Genomic DNA, 20,052 nt, shown 5'->3' with positions numbered 1-20,052 from the left:
TTTCGGCCAGCAGCGAGCCGCCCGTCTGCACCGGGTAAAGGACCTGAGGGGCGTTGTCGTTCTGGTCCTGGATCAGGATGCGAACGCTCGCGTTGCTGCTGAGGGGAGGGGAGCCTCCATCTTGTGCCCTGACGTGAAAGCGGAACTCTTTCAGTTGCTCATAATCAAACGAACGCACTGCATGGATGACTCCACTATCTGCATGAACGGAGACATAGGAGGAGACTGGCACTCCGTTAACTGAGGAGTCCTCCAGGATGTAAGAAAGACGAGCATTCTGGTTCCAGTCAGCATCACTTGCTTTCACTTGAAATACAGAGAGACCTGGGGTGTTGTTTTCAACAACGTATGCCTCATATGAGCTCCTCTCAAAGACAGGCGGGTTGTCATTCACATCTGAGATGTGTAAAGCGAGAGTGACGCTGCTGGAGAGGGAGGGCACGCCCTCATCAGAACATGTCACTGTGATATTATACTCAGACACCGATTCTCTATCTAAAGCTACCTCTGTTGTCAGACTGTAAAAATTATTTTTTGAGGTTTTCAGAATAAATGGAATGTTATTATCAATAAAGCATTTCACAATTCCATTGTCTCCTGAATCCAAATCCTCAATGTTGATTACAGTAACAACAGTATTTACTTCTACATCCTCTGATATTACTTTTGATTTGGATATAATGTTAATTTCGGGTTTGTTGTCATTTACATCTTGTACTTCGATAATCAATTTACAAGAATCTGTGAGGCCTCCTTCATCACTTGCAAGTAAATTAATCTGAAAATGTCTTGACTCTTCAAAATTAATATTTCCAATTAATGAAACCTGGCCATTTTCTATATTTATTTTAAAGATATCCCTAACATTGTCTAGCGTGTTTGTAATTGAATACGATATTCTAGAATTTAAATCTGCATCTGCATCCGAGGCAGAAACAGTTACTACAATTGTCCCTAAAGGTGAATTCTCAGTAACAATAGCCTTGTATGTGTGCTGCGTAAAAACGGGGGCATTATCATTAACGTCTAATACTGTAATAAAAATCAACATCGTTCCCGACATCCGCGGCTCTCCTCCATCTACAGCCGTTAACACGAGAGACATCTGCTCCTCTTTCTCTCTGTCTAAAGGCTTCTGTAAAACCATCTCCACGTTTTTATTTCCATCTGCATTATTTTGTAGTTTAAGAGTAAAATGGTCTGCTGGTTTTAATTCATAATTATTAACGTCGTTAATTCCAACATCAAGATCTGCAGCCCTTTCTAAAACAAATTTCGCTCCGACAGTTGCCGACTCGCTTATTTTAAATTTCATCTCACTCTTTTCAAAACTAGGTGCATTATCATTAATGTCCGTAATTTGCACAGTAACGCTATAAAATTCGATTGGATTCTCGAGAATAATTTCTAAATGCAGCGCACAAAGCGCGGTGTGTGCGCAAAGAGCCTCTCTGTCGATCCTCTCTTTAACGAGGAGGACTCCTTTCTCTCGGCTCAGCTCGATGAATTCTTCATTGTTCCTCGAATAGATCTTGGCTTTGCCAGAAATCAGACGTCGAATTTCTAGACCTAAATCTTGCGCTATGTTGCCCACCAAAGATCCTCTGGTCAATTCCTCTGGAATAGAATAGCTGGCCTGGCCGTACACTGCGTCGAGCGCGAAGAGCGACACAATCAGCAGTACTTGCCCATTCATTGTTCTGTCCAAATCTCCCCAGTGAGATCCACTCTGCTTATCTTCCAACAAAAACGTTTCCCTTACGGTCCAATATCGAATATAATCCACTTTTAATCGAAGTAAGTATAGCTTTCAGGTACAAATATATTTTATATTTGACAAGAACATCAAATGGTCTGTTATCCTCCGTCGTGTTCTCTTCTCTGTGTTTTGTCGACGTTACTTGGGAGGCTCTGCTCCAATCCTGCTGCTAGTCACCAACTTTCTGGTCTACAGCGTCGCCAAGAGTCCACATTGCAACACTGCAGGATGGAACATGACTTAAATCTATATCCACAACACGACAAACCTGAGAGAAAACTATTAAAATGCATTTGGAACCTCCTGGACTTGTAATAATAAATATATAATGTAATAAATACATAAAATGTAATACATACAGATGTTTTCACTCGTCAGCCCAACTAACAACATTATGATTATTTTTCATTTATTCGAATTCGTAAATAGTGAAGTATACGTTAAAGAGAATGGTCCAATCCAAAGCGTATGTATGTATGTATGTATGTATGTATGTATGTATGTATGTATGTATGTATGTATGTAATAATCTGTTCTCTCTGGTCGATGTATTCACATTCTCTATAGACTTTCTTGTCAGTAAACTATAGTTTTGCTGACACACGAGGTGTCATATGAAGAAACTCAAGTCCTAAAATACCTCTCTATAACCTAAAAGAGCAAACAAGTAAAACTTTCAACTACAGTATAGTTTTATGTAATGCTAACACACTACAACTAAAATAGGAGACAAACACACTACAACTAAAATAGGAGACACAAGTTACTTGAGGAAAGAAGGTCTAACAATGTACGGTTCTTTATGGTACAATGTTGTGTACAGTATATTGCACTTTGATTGTAATTGGTATCACTTTAATGGTTATCAAACCTTGCAAGTCTGACTGTGAGCATGAGGATGTAGAAATATTAATAGAGTAGAAAGAACATAAAAATGTCACCGAAAAAGTGCAGCACAATATTTTAAAGATTTTTTTTTTAGAACTAGATGATTCACTAAGAAGTAACTTTCAATTAAGATTAAATCAACGCGAGCACAAAATTATCCAGTCCTTTATTACCATTTCATTAGAATGGGAAAAATGCCACATAGGGAAGTTGGGTTAAAGTATAAAATGGATAAGGAGTAAATGAGTGGGAATAGTAAGTTTTTTTTTCCGACTCATCACTACACAGCATGTAGATATTTTTCATTGGACAAAGTCATGAAAATTAAAAATGCCGTTGCACATTTGTGGTGAGTGGGGGTAATGAGATAAATGCAGATACATAGTTCACAAAAATGATCACTACGCAGAACAAGAACAAGTAATTCATCTTAAAATTCTGGCAAACCAAATTTTTGAGGAAAGATGTGTTTATCGAGGCCATTCTTTTCACTGTTATTTCTTTGCTGGTCACATTGACCGATACAATAGGAAGCAAGCAGAGGTGAAATTTAAAATCTCAGAAAATAACGTTCTCAGCCAGACTACTGAGGATGCGTTTTCCAACATGACAACCCAAAACAATTGACAAAAGAGTGGTTCCAAAAGACCAATGATATTACCTTCCCATAATTGTTTTTATTCACTTTGTTAAAATGAGAATACTACAACATTTCCATTTGCTACTAAGTGAGCAAACCTACTCAGCAAAAAAACAAAGCAATAGTAGATTAAATTGTTTTCCCACAAATGTTATTTCTTCATAAATTCAAATACTGAATGTAACGTGTACACTCTAAGGTGGCATTTGATCATTTTCTTAAAAAGAAAAAACCTATGACTCAGGACCCACAGGTGTCGCACAGTACAGGAAATTCACTCCATGAATCTGACATGGGGAAATGTCCAGAAAATAGCCCAGAAACATGCCAGAACATGATGGGCACTAACTAAAATGGATAAAAAAATAAACACATCCCTTTTCATATACCAGGTTTTTGTGTTATTAAAATGATACCAAGATAAACCTTTTAAAACCTTGTTTGTATAACAAAATACTGCATAGCATTTGAACAGGGGTGTGCAGACTTTTTATATCGACTGCAGTAATATATAAGATGTGAAGATACTTCAGGATGTCATTGTTCCAGCACCATATACAATAGAAGTTGAGTAGACACCAAATTTGTCAAGGAGTCTTCAGAAACTTGGAGACACATAGTTAGAAAAATAATGTTGAAACATTTGACTTACCAAAGTTGACATCTGTGAACAATGTCCTGACATCTGCTTGTTCACATGCAGCGTGTCAGCATCAGCTCCTTCCACTCTCACTAAACTTTGACTCATGGCTTGCATATTCTTCATGTCACTTTTTCTGGAGTCAGTGGTCCTGCACACGTCATAATTGTACACGTGCGGGAGAGTCCCCGTCCCCAAAGTGTCCGAGTATCGTGGTGGATAATACGGAATGACAGGCAGGTTGGAGTGGTACAGGACGCGAGACTGTCTCCACCTGTACACTTTGACTGATATGATCAGCAGCAAGCAGGTGATCAAGAGGAAGGAGACCACAGCCAGCGCCAAGACTAAGAAAAAAGTCAGCTTGTCGTTGTACTCCTTGTCGTGCATGCTAAAGTCAGTGAACTCTGACAGCACTTGAGGGAAGCTGTCGGCCACCGCCACGTTAACAATGACTGTAGCCGAACGAGAGGGCTGCCCGTTGTCCTCCACGACAACAGTCAGTCTTTGTTTGACAGCATCTTTATCAGTCACTTGACGGACAGTTCTTATTTCTCCATTGTGGAGGCCCACTTCAAACAGCGCCCTATCTGTGGCTTTGTGCACTTTATAGGAGAGCCAGGCGTTCTGGCCAGAGTCCACATCTACTGCCACCACTTTAGTCACCAGATAGCCCACATCTGCCGAGCGAGGCACCATTTCGGCCAGCAGCGGGCCACCTGTCTGCACCGGGTACAGGACCTGAGGGGCGTTGTCGTTCTGGTCCTGGATCAGGATGCGAACGCTCACGTTGCTGCTGAGGGGAGGGGAGCCTCCATCCTGCGCTCTGACCACCAAGTCCAGTTGTTTAAGTTGCTCATAATCAAAAGATCGAACTGCACTGAGAACACCAGTTTCCGAATTTAAGGAAACAAAAGTAGAAACTGGACTTCCATTTATCTGTGTGTCCTCCAAAAGATAAGATATTCTCGCATTTTGATTCCAATCAGCGTCTTGAGCAGTGACAGCAAATATGGAAGTGCCAGGAGAATTATTCTCTTCGACATAAGCAGAGTAAATATTTTTATTGAATAATGGTGCATTGTCATTCACATCTGAGATTCTAAATTGTAATTTTTTTGAGCTGGAAAGAGGAGGATTTCCAAGATCTGTGGCTGTAATTGTTATGTTATATTCGGAAACAGATTCTCTATCAAAATATTGGTCTGAAATCAAATTGTAATAACTTGTTAAGGACATCTCTAACTTAAAAGGAAGATTGCTGTTTATGAAACATTGTATTTGTCCATTTCTGTCAGAATCGATATCTTTTATGTTCAGAATTGCAACTGTTGTACCAGGAGGTGAATCCTCAGAGAGAGGACTTGAAAATGACATTATATTAATAACTGGAGCATTGTCATTTATGTCAATAACATCAAATATAACGTTACTGGTTCCAATTAGCCCACCTTGATCCTTTGCCTCGACCCTCACTTCATATTTTCTGCTCTTTTCAAAATCTATTTGACCAGAAACAGAAATTAAGCCAGTGTTTTTATCAATACTAAAAATATCTGCTGCACTTCCTTTCATTTTTGACAAACTATAAGTAATGACTCCATGTGATCCAATGTCAGCGTCTGTAGCATTTACAGTAATTATATTAGTTCCTTTCATCGTATTTTCCATAACAGAGGCTTTATACACAGACTGGTTGAATTTAGGTTCATTATCGTTTGCATCTAATATGTTTATTTCTATATTTATGGTGCCCGATCTCTGAGGTATTCCTCCATCAACTGCAATTAATTTTAAAGACAAACGAGGATGTCGCTCTCTGTCTAAAGGCTTCTGGAGCACCATTTCAACATATTTACTGCCATCTGGATTTGCATGCTGATTCAGTACAAAATTGTCGTTTGGTGACAAAATGTAATTTTGTAACGCATTTTGCCCCACATCTTGATCCTCTGCACTCTGCAGAGGGAAGCGCACTCCGGTTGCAGCAGATTCATTTATTTCTAATAGAAGAGTTTTGTCTTCATTTGCGAAAACGGGAGCGTGATCATTTATATCCAAAACCCCAACGATAATTCTGTGCATTTCTAACGGGTTTTCTAAAATGATCTCAAAGTTGAAGCTGCACGGCGTCACATCTTCACAGAGCTGCTCTCGGTCTATTCTGTCACTGACAACCAAAAGCCCTTTGTCTGTCTTCAGCTCTGCGTACTGGATGTTTCCTCCCGTTACGATGCGGGCCCGTCCAGTTATGAGTCTTTTAATATCCAAACCGAGATCTTGTGCCACATTTCCAATCACGGAGTCTTTCTTCATCTCCTCAGGAATAGAATAACGAATCTGACCACCTACCGTGGTAACCAAACGAAGCAGAAAAATGAGTGTTCCTATTTGCCGTCGCCATCGATAAAAACAATTCCATGTTGCACACGAGAAAGGGAGAGGTCGGTGATTATCCATGATGGCAAGATAAAAAGAGACCAAAGATATATTTGAGTAAATAGTCCGTTTCCTGCTCACCACGCCGACATACTGTATATGCAAACAAATGTGCAGCAGTCCGTTGTTCTTTCACTTGCCCTCACCGCCAACAAAAGACAGAAAATCTCCTCCAGCGCCTCGTCAATAGGGAGGACTGCATGACGACAAGACACGGAAATGTATATCCAAGCCAACAGCGTCTCTTAGAGTCTAAAACGTGGAAGAACGGGAGCTGCATAGTAGACAAAGCTGACAATAATAATGCTGAATGCAAAGTTTTTCCCTTGCATTGCGTTACAAGAAAATAATGTTCAACAATCAGGAGCCAATACAAAAATGTTTGAAATATAATTGAAATTATTTCTTAAAACAATTGTCAACATTTGGGGTACTAAAACAATACACCCAAACCCTACATTGAAAATAACAAACCTACAAAAAGGCACAATTCCACACTCAGATTGAAGACGAAACAATTTCAAACTAAGGGAGCTAACCATTGTAAAGTCGGCTAAAATACGATGTAAAAATACAAAATTGCGAAATCCTAAAAATCGGAGTTATACAAAGCAAAAATGTTAGCGTTCCCATGCTTTTTTGTATCAAACGTAAACATTTTACAGTGTATGAGAGTCTTCGAGTTCCAAATGCATTTGTTATTATCATCCATCCATCCATATTCCAAACTGCTTGTCCCGACGAGGGTCACGGGCGTGCTGCAGCCTATCACAGCTTTCTTCAAAGCAAGCGGGGTACACTGGTAGCCAGCCAATTACATATAAACGAACAATCATTATCATTATCATCATCATTATTGTTATTGTTATTGTTATTATTATTATTATTATTATTATTATATTTAAAGTAATTTATTTGATCAACAACACTAGGAATGACACATAACGTGACAAATAATTGACTGTCAAAATTCCCAAACTAATAATTAAGAGCAAGTTATTGTGTGGACTTGGACAGCGAGTAAATTAGGGGTTTGGAACACAATTCCAACACTAAGGATAGTAACATCAAGCCTAAAAAATATCTACTATTTTTCAGAAACAATAACTTATATTTGTATTTTACATATAACAAGGTGGAAACCCGCAAATGTTTACTGCATGATGATAAAACGTTTAATCATTTCTTCTATTGTGTTATTATGCTTGCATTGAAGCATTTATTTTGAGGCTCGACTGAAATGTTTTAAAGTTCATCTGCTGTTGGTCCTTCAATTTTTAGAACAGTATACATTCTAAAAAGCATGTTAAAAAGTGCAGTTCATCGTATTCCAAATTCTTACTTTTGATCGATGGAAAAATGGAGAACGTAAATGTGACTCCGCGTTTTAAAATGTCAGTCATTGGAAATTAAAGAATTTCAACTCTATTGTGGCACATGTAGTGAAGTGGGCCTATACGTGGCTTTTGAATTTCATGCAATTTTCAACTGCAATTGACAGGTTCTTCCTCAGTTTGTGGTACAGGCTTACAAGTGAAATATTAAATCGTGCAGCCTAAATTGATCTATGCAAATCAATTAATTAATTTGATGTTACTTCTGAAGCCCATGATGATTGTCTCAAAAATGCACTTTTTCTCTCTCTATCGTTCTAGCAGTCAGTCGATGCGTCTCTCTTAGTATCAAGACCAATGACTAATCTCCCCAAAACTCAGTTTTCAGCTGTTACCTCCAGGATTTTGCGTCGATGCCTTTCAATTTCATATTCCATGTTTCATTCCAATAGGAACCGAGGTTAATTAATTTATAATTTACTATGATGATGGATCAGAAATACACTTGTCCCTGCTTCAAATTAGACTATATACAATTGGAAAGAATATTAACCTTTCATGGACATTGTAGCAGTTTGAAAAATAACTAATAACCTTCAGCAAATACGTGGAAATCGTGAAACATTTGACTCACCAACGTTGACATCTGTGAAAAGTTTCCTGACAGCTCCTTGTTCACATGCGCCATGTCAGCATCAGCTCCATCCACATTCACTAAACTTTGGCTTATGGCTTGCATATTCTTCATGTCACTTTTTCTGGAGTCAGTGGTCCTGCACACTTCGTAATTGTACACGTGCGGGAGAGTCCCTGTCCCCAAAGTATCCGAGTAGCGTGGTGGATAATACGGAATGACAGGAAGGTTGGAGTGGTAGAGGACGCGAGACTGTTTCCACCTGTACACTTTGACTGATATGATCAGCAGCAAGCAGGTGATGAAGAGGAAGGAGACCACAGCCAGCGCCAAGACTAAGTAAAAAGTCAGCTTGTCGTTGTACTCCTTGTCATGCATGCTAAAGTCAGTGAACTCTGACAGCACTTGAGGGAAGCTGTCGGCCACCGCCACGTTAACAATGACTGTAGCCGAACGAGAGGGCCGCCCGTTGTCCTCCACGACAACAGTCAGTCTTTGTTTGACAGCATCTTTATCAGTCACTTGGCGAACAGTTCTTATTTCTCCATTGTGGAGGCCCACTTCAAACAGCGCCCTGTCTGTGGCTTTGTGCACTTTATAGGAGAGCCAGGCGTTCTGGCCAGAGTCCACATCTACTGCCACCACTTTAGTCACCAGGTAGCCCACATCTGCCGAGCGAGGCACCATTTCGGCCAGCAGCGAGCCGCCCGTCTGCACCGGGTACAAGACCTGAGGGGCATTGTCGTTCTGGTCCTGGATCAGGATGCGAACGCTCACGTTGCTGCTGAGGGGAGGGGAGCCTCCATCCTGTGCTTTGACAGTAAATATCAGCTCTTTGATTTGCTCGTAGTCGTATGAGCGAACTGCACTAATAACTCCACTTCCTGCATTAACGGACACAAATTCACTAATTGGACTTCCTTCGATTTCACTCTGCTCCAACATGTAGGAGACACGAGCGTTCTGGTTTTCATCGGGGTCTTTGGCACTCACGCTTAGCACAGGAACACCTGGTGAGTTGTTTTCTGCAATGTTTGCACTATAAATGTTGACCGGAAATACGGGCGCATTGTCATTCACATCAGACACTTTCAAATTAAAAGTTCTTTTGGTGGAAAGGGGAGGTGACCCAGCATCTGACGCAACAACTGTGATGTTATATTCTGACACACTTTCGCGGTCTAAATCAGCATCCAGCGTCAGTGCAAAATAATTTCGCACATTGGATTTAATCCTAAATGGAACGCGGCCTTCAATTGCACACCTCACGTTACCATTTTCGCCAGAATCGAAGTCTTTCACATTAATGATACCAATAGTGGCACCAACGTGGGAGTCTTCTGATACAGGACTAGAGAAGGACATAACATTTATGACTGGGACATTATCATTTAAGTCCATGACTTCTATTTCGACTTTTGTAGACTCAGTCAGCCCACCGTGATCTTTAGCTTCAACCATAAATTCAATTGTTTTGTCTTTTTCATAATCTATTTGTTTTGCTATGGATATACATCCCGTCACTTCGTCTATATGAAACAAATCTGCTATTCCTGCTTTTGACTTTGAAAATGAGTATGTTACTTTTCCATACGAACCGCTATCTGCGTCAGTAGCATTCACAGTCAGAAGATGAGTGCCTTTTGGTGCATTTTCAATCATTTTAGCTTTATAGAAAGTTTGATTGAAGACCGGAACATTATCATTCGCATCTAAAATGATAATTTCTATATTTACTGTACCTGATCTTTGTGGATTCCCACCGTCCACAGCCACTAATGTTATGAGCAATCGCTGCTGTTCTTCTCTGTCTAAAGCCTTCTGAAGCACCATTTCTGCGTATTTACTTCCTCCAGGACTGACGTGTTGTTTTAAAATAAAATGATCACTCGGTGTTAGTATGTAGCTCTGCAAACCGTTCATCCCCTCATCAGCATCATGTGCACTCTCCAAAACAAAACGGGAGCCAAGCGCGGCGGATTCAATTATTTCGAATTCTAAATGTCTATTTTCAAAGGTGGGAGCATTGTCATTCACGTCCAACACTTCGATGGTCACGGGATGCAATTCCATGGGGTTTTCCAATAAAATATCAAAGGTGAAGCTGCACGGCGTCACGTCTCCACACAGCTGCTCTCGATCCATCCTCTCATGGACAACTAGAAGCCCTTTGTCCGCCCTTAGCTCGGCGTACTGGATGTTATCCCCGGTCACGATGCGGGCCCGGCCAGAACGGAGTCTTTTCAGATCCAGACCGAGATCTTGGGCCACATTTCCTACGAGCGAGCCCTTTTTCATCTCCTCTGGGATCGAGTAGCGGATTTGCGCCTGCGTTCCATTTAGAATAAAACACCACAAGACAAAGAGGCAGGCCGCCAGTCGCCATATTCCTCCTCGGCTTAGATAAATATCTTTAGATTCCATATGAAAGTAAAAATATTCCAATATAGTAAACCAATCGAAAATGTATTCTAACAAATAGGCTTAATTAATAAATCGGCGTTATTTAAGGTCAACGGCTGTACGTTGTTCACGCGAAGCTCTTGTGCCTAATAGCAGTGACAGAGGAGCGAGCTGCACTGCAATACGCACCACGAAACATCCATTTAACGTATAACAGCGCCCCTTAGAGGTGGATATTTGCAATTAGTCCAGTATAGATTAAAATGTACAACATATATAAAAAGAAATTACATCTTTAAACATTGTAGGCCTGTATCTTATTTAATAACCACATTAAAAAATACAAAATAAGAACACAAATTAAAATGAACTTTTCCCCGATGAGTTAAAGTGGTAACTTGCCCAAACAGAGAATCAATGAGTGTAATTAAATAATACAAATGATACAAATGCTGATTTGAACTCTTCGGCGTGAGCTCTGCTCAACAAATTCAATGAACGCTATCATTCAGAACCACGGACAGAGTCACAGCCACACGAGGCGCCACTGCTCACTTTGGGTCAATTAATAGGCTATGTGATCAGTAAAGTACAATGATAAATACATGTACGGTACTCATCCAATGCTAATTATAAGTATAGATGTAATATACACTGCATGCTGGTTACCCTGCACATTCTTTTTTCCTGATGTTTAGCGACATATTGACATAGCGTATATGTCACTGACTGGTAGTGAATGGTGTGAACACTTTGGAAGTTTGCATGTTTTTGACACTTTAAAAACCTCCAAAAGAATACTGAAAATACACTTGCCTATAAGTACATTGACACATGTTACTGCTTAAAATAAAGCAAAGAGACAAGTTGGCACACATTTTGAAACTGGCAGAATTATTGAACACACTCATCCTACTTCAAAGGCTGGAGAAATGTCAAGCCTACTAACTGAAGAAGTGATCGAACCACTGAATCAGCCATTGGTATCTAGGATGATCAATTAAAGTGACAGGTAAATTCTTTTCAAGTTGAAGTAATGACAAATAACCAACAATATTTTTGGTGGTCCACGCAAGATGTCGTCTGATCATGTGATTGTGATTAAATATGAAGGTCATTCAAGAAATATTCATGAAAAGACTAAAATTGGCTTGATAAATCTTGGAGAAGAAACTCCTCAGCCAGAACGATGACAACAACCAAGTACATAGTGTATGACCAAGGAAACAAGTGAGGGGCTCAAGAAGAATTACTTTAAAACATACTCAAATTTCTATTTATCTACATTTCAATGTAAAAACAAAAACACTATAAAGAGATGGACTTTTCAGAAGGGGATATACTTTAAAAAATCACAAGGGATTAAGTAAGCTTTTACTCCACACTCATTCCCTCCAGAACGTATGCATATGATTTTACAATGATGGAAATTACTTTTCCCCCAAAGAATCCTTGCAGAAGCATATACATGTATAGTGATGAGGCATATGCCCTAAGCCTGAAAACGGTGAGACTTATCACTTTCAAAAACAATTTTAAAAAGTGGAAAAACTTGACTCACCAAAGTTGACATCCGTGAACATTTTCCTGATATCTCCTTGTTCTCCTGTGGCAATTCAACATCAGGTCCATCCACACTCATTAAACTTTGATTCATGGCTTGCATATTCTTCATGTCACTTTTTCTGGAGTCAGTGGTCCTGCACACCTCATAATTGTACACGTGTGGGAGAGTTCCTGTCCCCAAAGTGTCCGAGTAACGTGGTGGATAATACGGAATGACAGGCAGGTTGGAGTGGTAGAGGACGCGGGACTGTCTCCACCTGTACACTTTGACTGATATGATCAGCAGCAAACAGGTGATGAAGAGGAAGGAGACCACAGCCAGTGCCAAGACTAAGTAAAAAGTCAGCTTGTCGTTGTACTCCTTGTCGTGCATGCTAAAGTCAGTGAACTCTGACAGCACTTGAGGGAAGCTGTCGGCCACCGCCACGTTAACAATGACTGTAGCCGAACGAGAGGGCTGCCCGTTGTCCTCCACGACAACAGTCAGTCTTTGTTTGACAGCATCCTTATCAGTCACTTGGCGGACAGTTCTTATTTCTCCATTGTGGAGGCCCACTTCAAACAGCGCCCTGTCTGTGGCTTTGTGCACTTTATAGGAGAGCCAGGCATTCTGGCCAGAGTCCACATCCACCGCCACCACTTTAGTCACCAGGTAGCCCACATCTGCCGAGCGAGGCACCATTTCGGCCAGCAGCGAGACGCCCGTCTGCACCGGGTACAGGATCTGAGGGGTGTTGTCGTTCTGGTCCTGGATCAGGATTCGAACTGTGGCCACAGAACTCAGTGGAGGAGATCCAGAGTCACGGGCGGTGACATTAAAGTCAAAGGACTTGATTTGTTCATAATCAAATGAGTTATCTGCATGTATGACACCGTTCTCTGAATTGATAGAGACAAAAGAAGTCACAGCTACTCCATTAACTTCTTTTTCCTCCAGGAAGTACGATACTCTAGCGTTCTGGCCCGAGTCTGCATCATTAGCACTGACCGTAAACACAGAAAAACCAGGAGAGTTGTTCTCTGGTACAGTCTTACTGTATTCTGAATGATGGAACTTGGGCTGGTTGTCATTCACGTCAGATATTTTAACATGTATGCTTTTACTACTGGACAGAGGTGGAGAACCTTGGTCGGACACTGTTATAGTCACATTATATTCAGGGATACTTTCCCGGTCTAAGAAATTTTCAGTCACTATGGTGTAATAACCTGTTAATGAAGACTCAATTTTAAAAGGTACGTCAGTATTAATTGAGCACTTGGCAACGCCGTTACCCTCAGAATCTTCATCATTCACATTAAAAACAGCGACAGTTGTACCTGGGGGAGAATCCTCAGTTATGGACTGAGAAAAGGACATCAGCTCTATGGTGGGGACATTGTCATTCTCATCAATTATGTTAATGAAAACTTTACATGTATCCGTAAATCCTCCATGATCGCTGGCTTGAATGTTTAACTGATAATTCCTTGATTTCTCAAAATCTAATTTACCTGCAACGTTAATCTCTCCTGTTTTAATATTTACATCAAACAGATGCTCTGTGTCTTTTGAAGAACGAGTGGAAAAGGTGACAACAGCATTGAGACCTGCATCAGCATCGTTTGCACTAACAGTCGTGATCAATGTTCCTACAGGTGAATTTTCTGGCACATCAACCTTATAAACAGGTTGATTGCAGACTGGGGCGTTGTCGTTTGCATCCAGCACAGTGATTTGAATTCTCACCGTCCCTGATCTATGTGGCTCACCACCATCTGAAGCAATTAACATGAGTGTCAGACTCTCCTCCCTCTCTCGGTCCAAAGGCTTCTGTAAAACCATTTCAATGAATTTTGCCCCATCTGGTTGGCTTTGTATTTCCAATTTAAAATTATCTGATGGTTTCAGAACATATTTCTGAATATCATTAATCGCAACATCTGAGTCATCCGCATTCTCGAGTGAGAAACGTGTCCCCACTACAGCATTTTCAGTAATTTTCAAACTAATTTCAGACTGTGGGAATGACGGACTGTTGTCATTAATGTCCACGACCTCCACTGTTACACGATAAAGCTGGATTGGATTTTCTAAAATGATGTCAAAGCTGAAGCTGCAGGGCGTCGTCTTTCCACAAAGCTCCTCTCGGTCGATGCGCTCTTTAATCACAAGTGTGCCTTTTTCTCGCTTTAAATCAACATACTGTCGGCCTCCTTTGGTAATAATTCGAGCTTTACCTGTCACGAGTCTGCCCACGTCCAAGCCCAAATCTCTCGCAATATTTCCAACAAAAGAGCCCTCGGCCTGCTCCTCCGGTATGGAATAGCGAGCTTGTCCAGTCACTGAGCGCAGCTCACAGAGACAAAGAATGACAAACAGTATGCGCCATCGGCCTCTCATAGCGAGCATCCACATAAAATCCATCGTGAATTAAAAAATGCAAAAACAACAAGATGATTCCTTCAAGTAAAACACACTTGATTCTTATTTGAAAATTCCAAACTAACCACGTTAATCCACATAAATCGTGCCTCTTCAAATGGCGAGCAGACCGCCGTCTTTCTCGGCAACGGAGCTCTAAAAGAGATCCAAGAGGAAGACGACTGCACGGACTCATTTCACTCTAATTCAATGATGTGTCACTAGCGGCGCTCAGAGCATTTTTACAGTAGTGCACCTCTATTTTATTCGCCCTATTAAAACGTAGATAATATTCAGATGGTATTTCCAATATGACAGTATTATATTGCAGTTGAGTACATATTTGGAGTGACAGAGCAGGAAAAAAAACAAGACCTTCAGATGATGTTACAAATAAGTCTGATTTTTAACAATAACTATAAAATATCTATGACACATGTATAGGCCGATGTCATTCTTATTGCATCCAGAATATTTTTTGAAACATAAACAAAATTTCAGTGTGAAAACTCAGTTTGTTAAAATTAATTTAGGAGTAAAATTTCAATTACGAAATTGTATTATATACTGTGCATATTACTACAATATTAATTAAAAGTGGTCAAAACAAGTACCCAGGTACTGATACAACTGCTTTGTGGTGTACAAATATTTTACTGTAATATATATTGTCTTCGATTGCATGACGTGTATTTCTAATTCAGTCAGAGGAAGTTTCAGTACCATGGACAGTGGCGTCGGAGGTCTACCTCCAAAGAATAAGAAACTTATTGGAAAGTTAAGCATTGTTGTCAGTGCTGTTGTACAGGATTTGCACGTTCACTGTTATATAAATTTTACACGGTATATCACATTCGAACATAAAGTTGTGCAGATAATTACTCAAATACAATTGTATATTGAAGATAAAAAGGCACTCCATGCAACTCAGTTGTGTGACATGCAGTGAAGTAGGGCCTGTTTGAGTCAAGCAACATGTCTAATTGTGATGTCTAATTTAGTTAATCCTATAATGTGCGCAGTAACGCTTTTTGCACATGTAGAATGCATATGTTTGAAATGTATTTTTGTTAGGATTTTTTTTTCTTTGGTTTGACATCTGAAAAGTGGGTCACAACTTCATAAAGACGTGTACATGTGAGGCCATTTGAGACGATACCCATTCCCTTTCTGAAATAATGGAGGAAAAACGAGCCTTTCCTGGTTAACAGATGTATGATGAAAAAAAATACTTATACAGCAAATATAGAAAATGATGGTGAAACACTCACTCACCAAAGTAGACATCTGTGAGCAGTTTCCTGACATCTCCTGGTTCACATGCGGCATGTCAGCATCAGCTCGATCCACACTCACTAAACTTTGATTCATGGCTTGCATATTCTTCATGTCACTTTTTCTGGAGTCAGTGGTCCTGCACACCTCGTAATTGTACACGTGCGGGAGAGTCCCTGTCCCCAAAGTATCCGAGTAGCGTGGTGGATAATACGGGATGACAGGCAGGTTGGAGTGATACAGGACGCGAGACTGTCTCCACCTGTACACTTTGACTGATATGATCAGCAGCAAGCAGGTGATGAAGAGGAAGGAGACCACAGCCAGCGCCAAGACTAAGTAAAACGTCTGCTTGTCGTTGTACTCGTTGTCGTGCATGCTAAATTCAGTGAACTCTGACAGCACTTGAGGGAATCTGTCGGCCACCGCCACGTTAACAATGACTGTAGCCGAACGAGAGGGCTGCCCGTTGTCCTCCACGACAACAGTCAGTCTTTGTTTGACAGCATCTTTATCAGTCACTTGGCGGACAGTTCTTATTTCTCCATTATGGAGGCCCACTTCAAACAGCGCCCTGTCTGTGGCTTTGTGCACTTTATAGGAGAGCCAGGCGTTCTGGCCAGAGTCCACATCCACCGCCACCACTTTAGTCACCAGGTAGCCCACATCTGCCGAGCGAGGCACCATTTCGGCCAGCAGCGAACCGCCCGTCTGCACCGGGTACAGGACCTGAGGGGCATTGTCGTTCTGGTCCTGGATCAGGATGCGAACGCTCACGTTGCTGCTGAGGGGAGGGGAGCCTCCATCCTGGGCTCTGACGCGGAAGTGGAACTCTTTTAATTGCTCATAATCAACGGAGCGAACTGCGTGGATCACTCCACTTTCTGCATTTATAGAAATGTAGTCAGACATTGGAGATCCACCAATACTCGCATCCTCTAAAATATAACAAATACGAGCGTTTTGATTATGATCAGGATCTTTAGCATTGAGAGTCATAATAGAAATGCCCGCAGGGTTATTTTCTGTTATAATTGCGCTGTGAACAGCATGCGAAAACACTGGAGCATTGTCGTTCACGTCAGAGACTGTTAGATGAAAAGTTTTTTTCGTCCACAGAGTAGGAAGTCCTGCATCTGTGGCAACAACAGTTATATTATATTCGGAAACACTTTCGCGATCTAAAGGCGCATCTGTTAACAATGTGTAATAATTTCTCAAGTTCGACTTTATTTTGAAAGAGGGATTTTGCTCAATTCTACATGTCACCTGTCCGTTTTCAGCCGAATCGATGTCTTTAACGTTAATGATACCAATAGTTGTCCCAGGAGGGGAGTCCTCTGACACAGGACTCGTGAAGGACATGACGCTCATCGTGGGGGCGTTGTCATTCACATCAATGACGTCAACGATCACTTTACACGAGTCTGTCAAACCTCCCTGGTCCTTGGCGTCTATTCTCAACTCATATTTTTTATATTTCTCAAAATCAATAGAGCCCTTTACTGAAATAACACCACTTTTTTCATCAATGGCAAACACATCACGCAGGCTGCTGTCCATGTCTGAAAAATGATAAGTCACAAGGCTATTAGACCCGAAGTCTGCGTCGGTAGCATTAACTGTGACGACAAAATTGCTGAGAGCAGCGTTCTCCATTACGGCAGCTTTGTACACGGATTGGTTAAAAACAGGCGCGTTGTCATTCGCATCAAGAACAGTAATATGAATATTGACTGTACCAGACCTTTGCGGGTTCCCGCCGTCCACTGCGATTAATTTTAGAGACAAACTGGGGAGCGTCTCCCTGTCCAACGGCTTTTGAAGTACCATCTCCGCATATTGCTTGCCATCTGTATTTGAATGTTGTTTTAGCACAAAATAGCTATTCTCGGACAAAAAATATTCCCGCAGGCTGTTGATGCCTGCGTCTGGGTCCTCGGCACTTGTTAGAGAAAATCGAGCGCCAGTATTTGCAATTTCACTGATTTCAAAACGTATGTCGTTTCTTTTGAACGTCGGCGAGTGGTCGTTTATGTCTGTAATTTCAACAGTTACGTGATGGAGCTCCGTGGGGTTTTCTAAAATCACCTCAAAGCTGAAACCGCACGGCGTCACATCCCCGCAAAGCTGCTCGCGGTCGATCCTCTCATTCACCACCAGAGTCCCTTTGTTTGTCACCAGCTTGGTGTACTCGACGCTCTCCCCCGTCACGATGCGGGCCCGCCCGGACAACAGTCTCTTCACATCCAAACCGAGGTCTTGAGCTACGTTTCCGATCACAGAGCCTTTCTTCATCTCCTCCGGAATTGAATACCTTATATTTCCGTCCACCGCTGGGTTGAGAAAAAGGAGGAATGCCAGCTGCCAGCATACAATGCACCATTTTCTGCCCTGTGTGCAAGGAGGTTTTCCGTTTGCCATTGTAAAATACAAATATTAAACACGCCACCAAATTATCCCAATAAACGGTAGGTATTCTGTTAAAACACAAAAAAAGTGCCAGCGAAAAAAAAAATGCTGGATTTGGCCGTCTAAGACAACAAGAGAGTGAGAGCGAGTCGGTTTCTCTCCAAGCCAGCCCAAATGATGCACACCACCCCTTTTCCCTTCATACTCCTCGCTATTGAGAGGATAAAGAGCGGAATAATACATACCAACTGTTGTATTGACCTATAGCGTCCCTTTGAGTACAAATTGAGTAATGCAACAGATTTTCTTTTAATCTATATACATGCGTGGTCGTAAATCCAAATAATGTTGAAATGAAGACAATAAAAACGCATCCAAACAAATGATTTAAAATTACACAGATAACGTTTTAATGAAACGAAATATTAAACCCGTCCCCGACTATAGTTTACCACAACGCATTAAAATTCAATTTAAAATACTGCACACATTGGCTGATTAAAAAATGATAGTTGAATTCTCTCAATTTTAATGCACAAAATAAAATAACCTGTATCCATGATATATATTTAAACTATATAGTCTTCTTTAAAAAAAAAAAAAAGTATCTGGATTTAGATTATTTTATTTCGTGCAACGACTTGACGAAATAAAATTGAGTACATGATCCACGGTCTTTTTGTCAGTGCTGATGCCTCTCATACTACTACTTCCTGTACTCAAAAGACCACAATTCCTTGTGGAAAGAGCACGCGCAGAACACAAACCAATCGGACCAAATATTTGCGTTAGAAAGAGGTAACCCAGGGGTCTTGCCCCAAATATTGCCATCATTCGGGGTTTGAGTTATTGACTGCATGAAAACGTAGTCAGCAGCAGTAACTGACATTAAACCCACAGTGCAACATACGGCTCCGGCTCCTAAACTGAAAAAAATGCTGTGCATCATTTACTCAATTTTATTTCGGCAAGTGGTCACACTAAATAAAATCATCTGAATACAGACAGATTTTTAAGACTTTAAAGACGTATCTTGAAACAGACGATTTTATTTTGTGCAACCACTTGACAAAATAAAATTGAGTAAATTCAACCATCATTTTTTTCAGTGTGCACAGCATCAATCTTTGCCTCCGCTGCTGCAAACAGCACATATTTCTCCATGCCTATCTTCTAGTTTGGCACCTGGGAACTAACTATCCTTCCAATGCAGGCTTTCGCTGCCCTGTCCCGCCAGCATCTACCATCCTCCAGCCCTGCCTCAACCTCCATCCATCCATTATCTATACCGCTTGTCCTCACAAGGGTCGCGGGCGTGCTGGAGCCTATCCCAGCTGTCTTGGGGCAGTAGGCGGGGGACACCCTGAATTGGTTGCCAGCCAATCGCAGGGCACACAGAGACAAACAAACATCCTCACTTACAATCACACCTAGGGGCAATTTAGAGTGCCCAATTAACCTACCAAGCATGTTTTTGGAATGTGGGAGGAAACCGGGAGTACCCGGAGAAAATCCAAGCAGGCACGGGGAGAACATGCAAACTTCACACAGGGAGGCCGGACTCGGGATCAAACCCACGACCTCTGAAATGTGAGGCGGACATGCTAACCAGTCGACCACCGTGCCGCCCCCTGCCTCAACCTGATCCACTTAAAACA

General features: G+C 41.2%; 1 protein-coding gene across 9 annotated transcripts in view; it reads right to left on the bottom strand.

The window, feature by feature from the left end:
* LOC147151836 (protocadherin gamma-C5-like) overlaps positions 1–20,052 on the bottom strand; it is a 262,710-nt gene that overhangs the window by 130,086 nt on the left and 112,572 nt on the right. Inside the window, exon 1 of one of the 9 annotated variants that reach the window (XM_086018728.1) lies at positions 15,983–18,572. The exons of 6 other annotated variants lie outside the window; for them this stretch is intronic. In XM_086018728.1, coding sequence (XP_085874854.1) covers positions 15,983–18,406 — 2,424 coding nt within the window. In that variant the 5' untranslated portion in view covers positions 18,407–18,572. Of the gene's footprint in view, positions 1–3,939; positions 6,497–8,334; positions 10,910–15,982; positions 18,573–20,052 lie in introns of those variants that run through there. 2 more of the 9 variants (XM_086018736.1, XM_086018663.1) reach the window with 2 other exon arrangements.

Source organism: Filicampus tigris, chromosome 2 (assembly GCF_054856515.1).
Source record: "Filicampus tigris isolate MCC_2025a chromosome 2, RoL_Ftig_1.0, whole genome shotgun sequence".
In the NCBI taxonomy this organism is placed as follows: Eukaryota; Metazoa; Chordata; class Actinopteri; order Syngnathiformes; family Syngnathidae; genus Filicampus; species Filicampus tigris.
The sequence above is the reverse complement of the archived record's forward strand: the minus strand, read 5'-3'. Positions and strand labels throughout refer to the sequence as shown.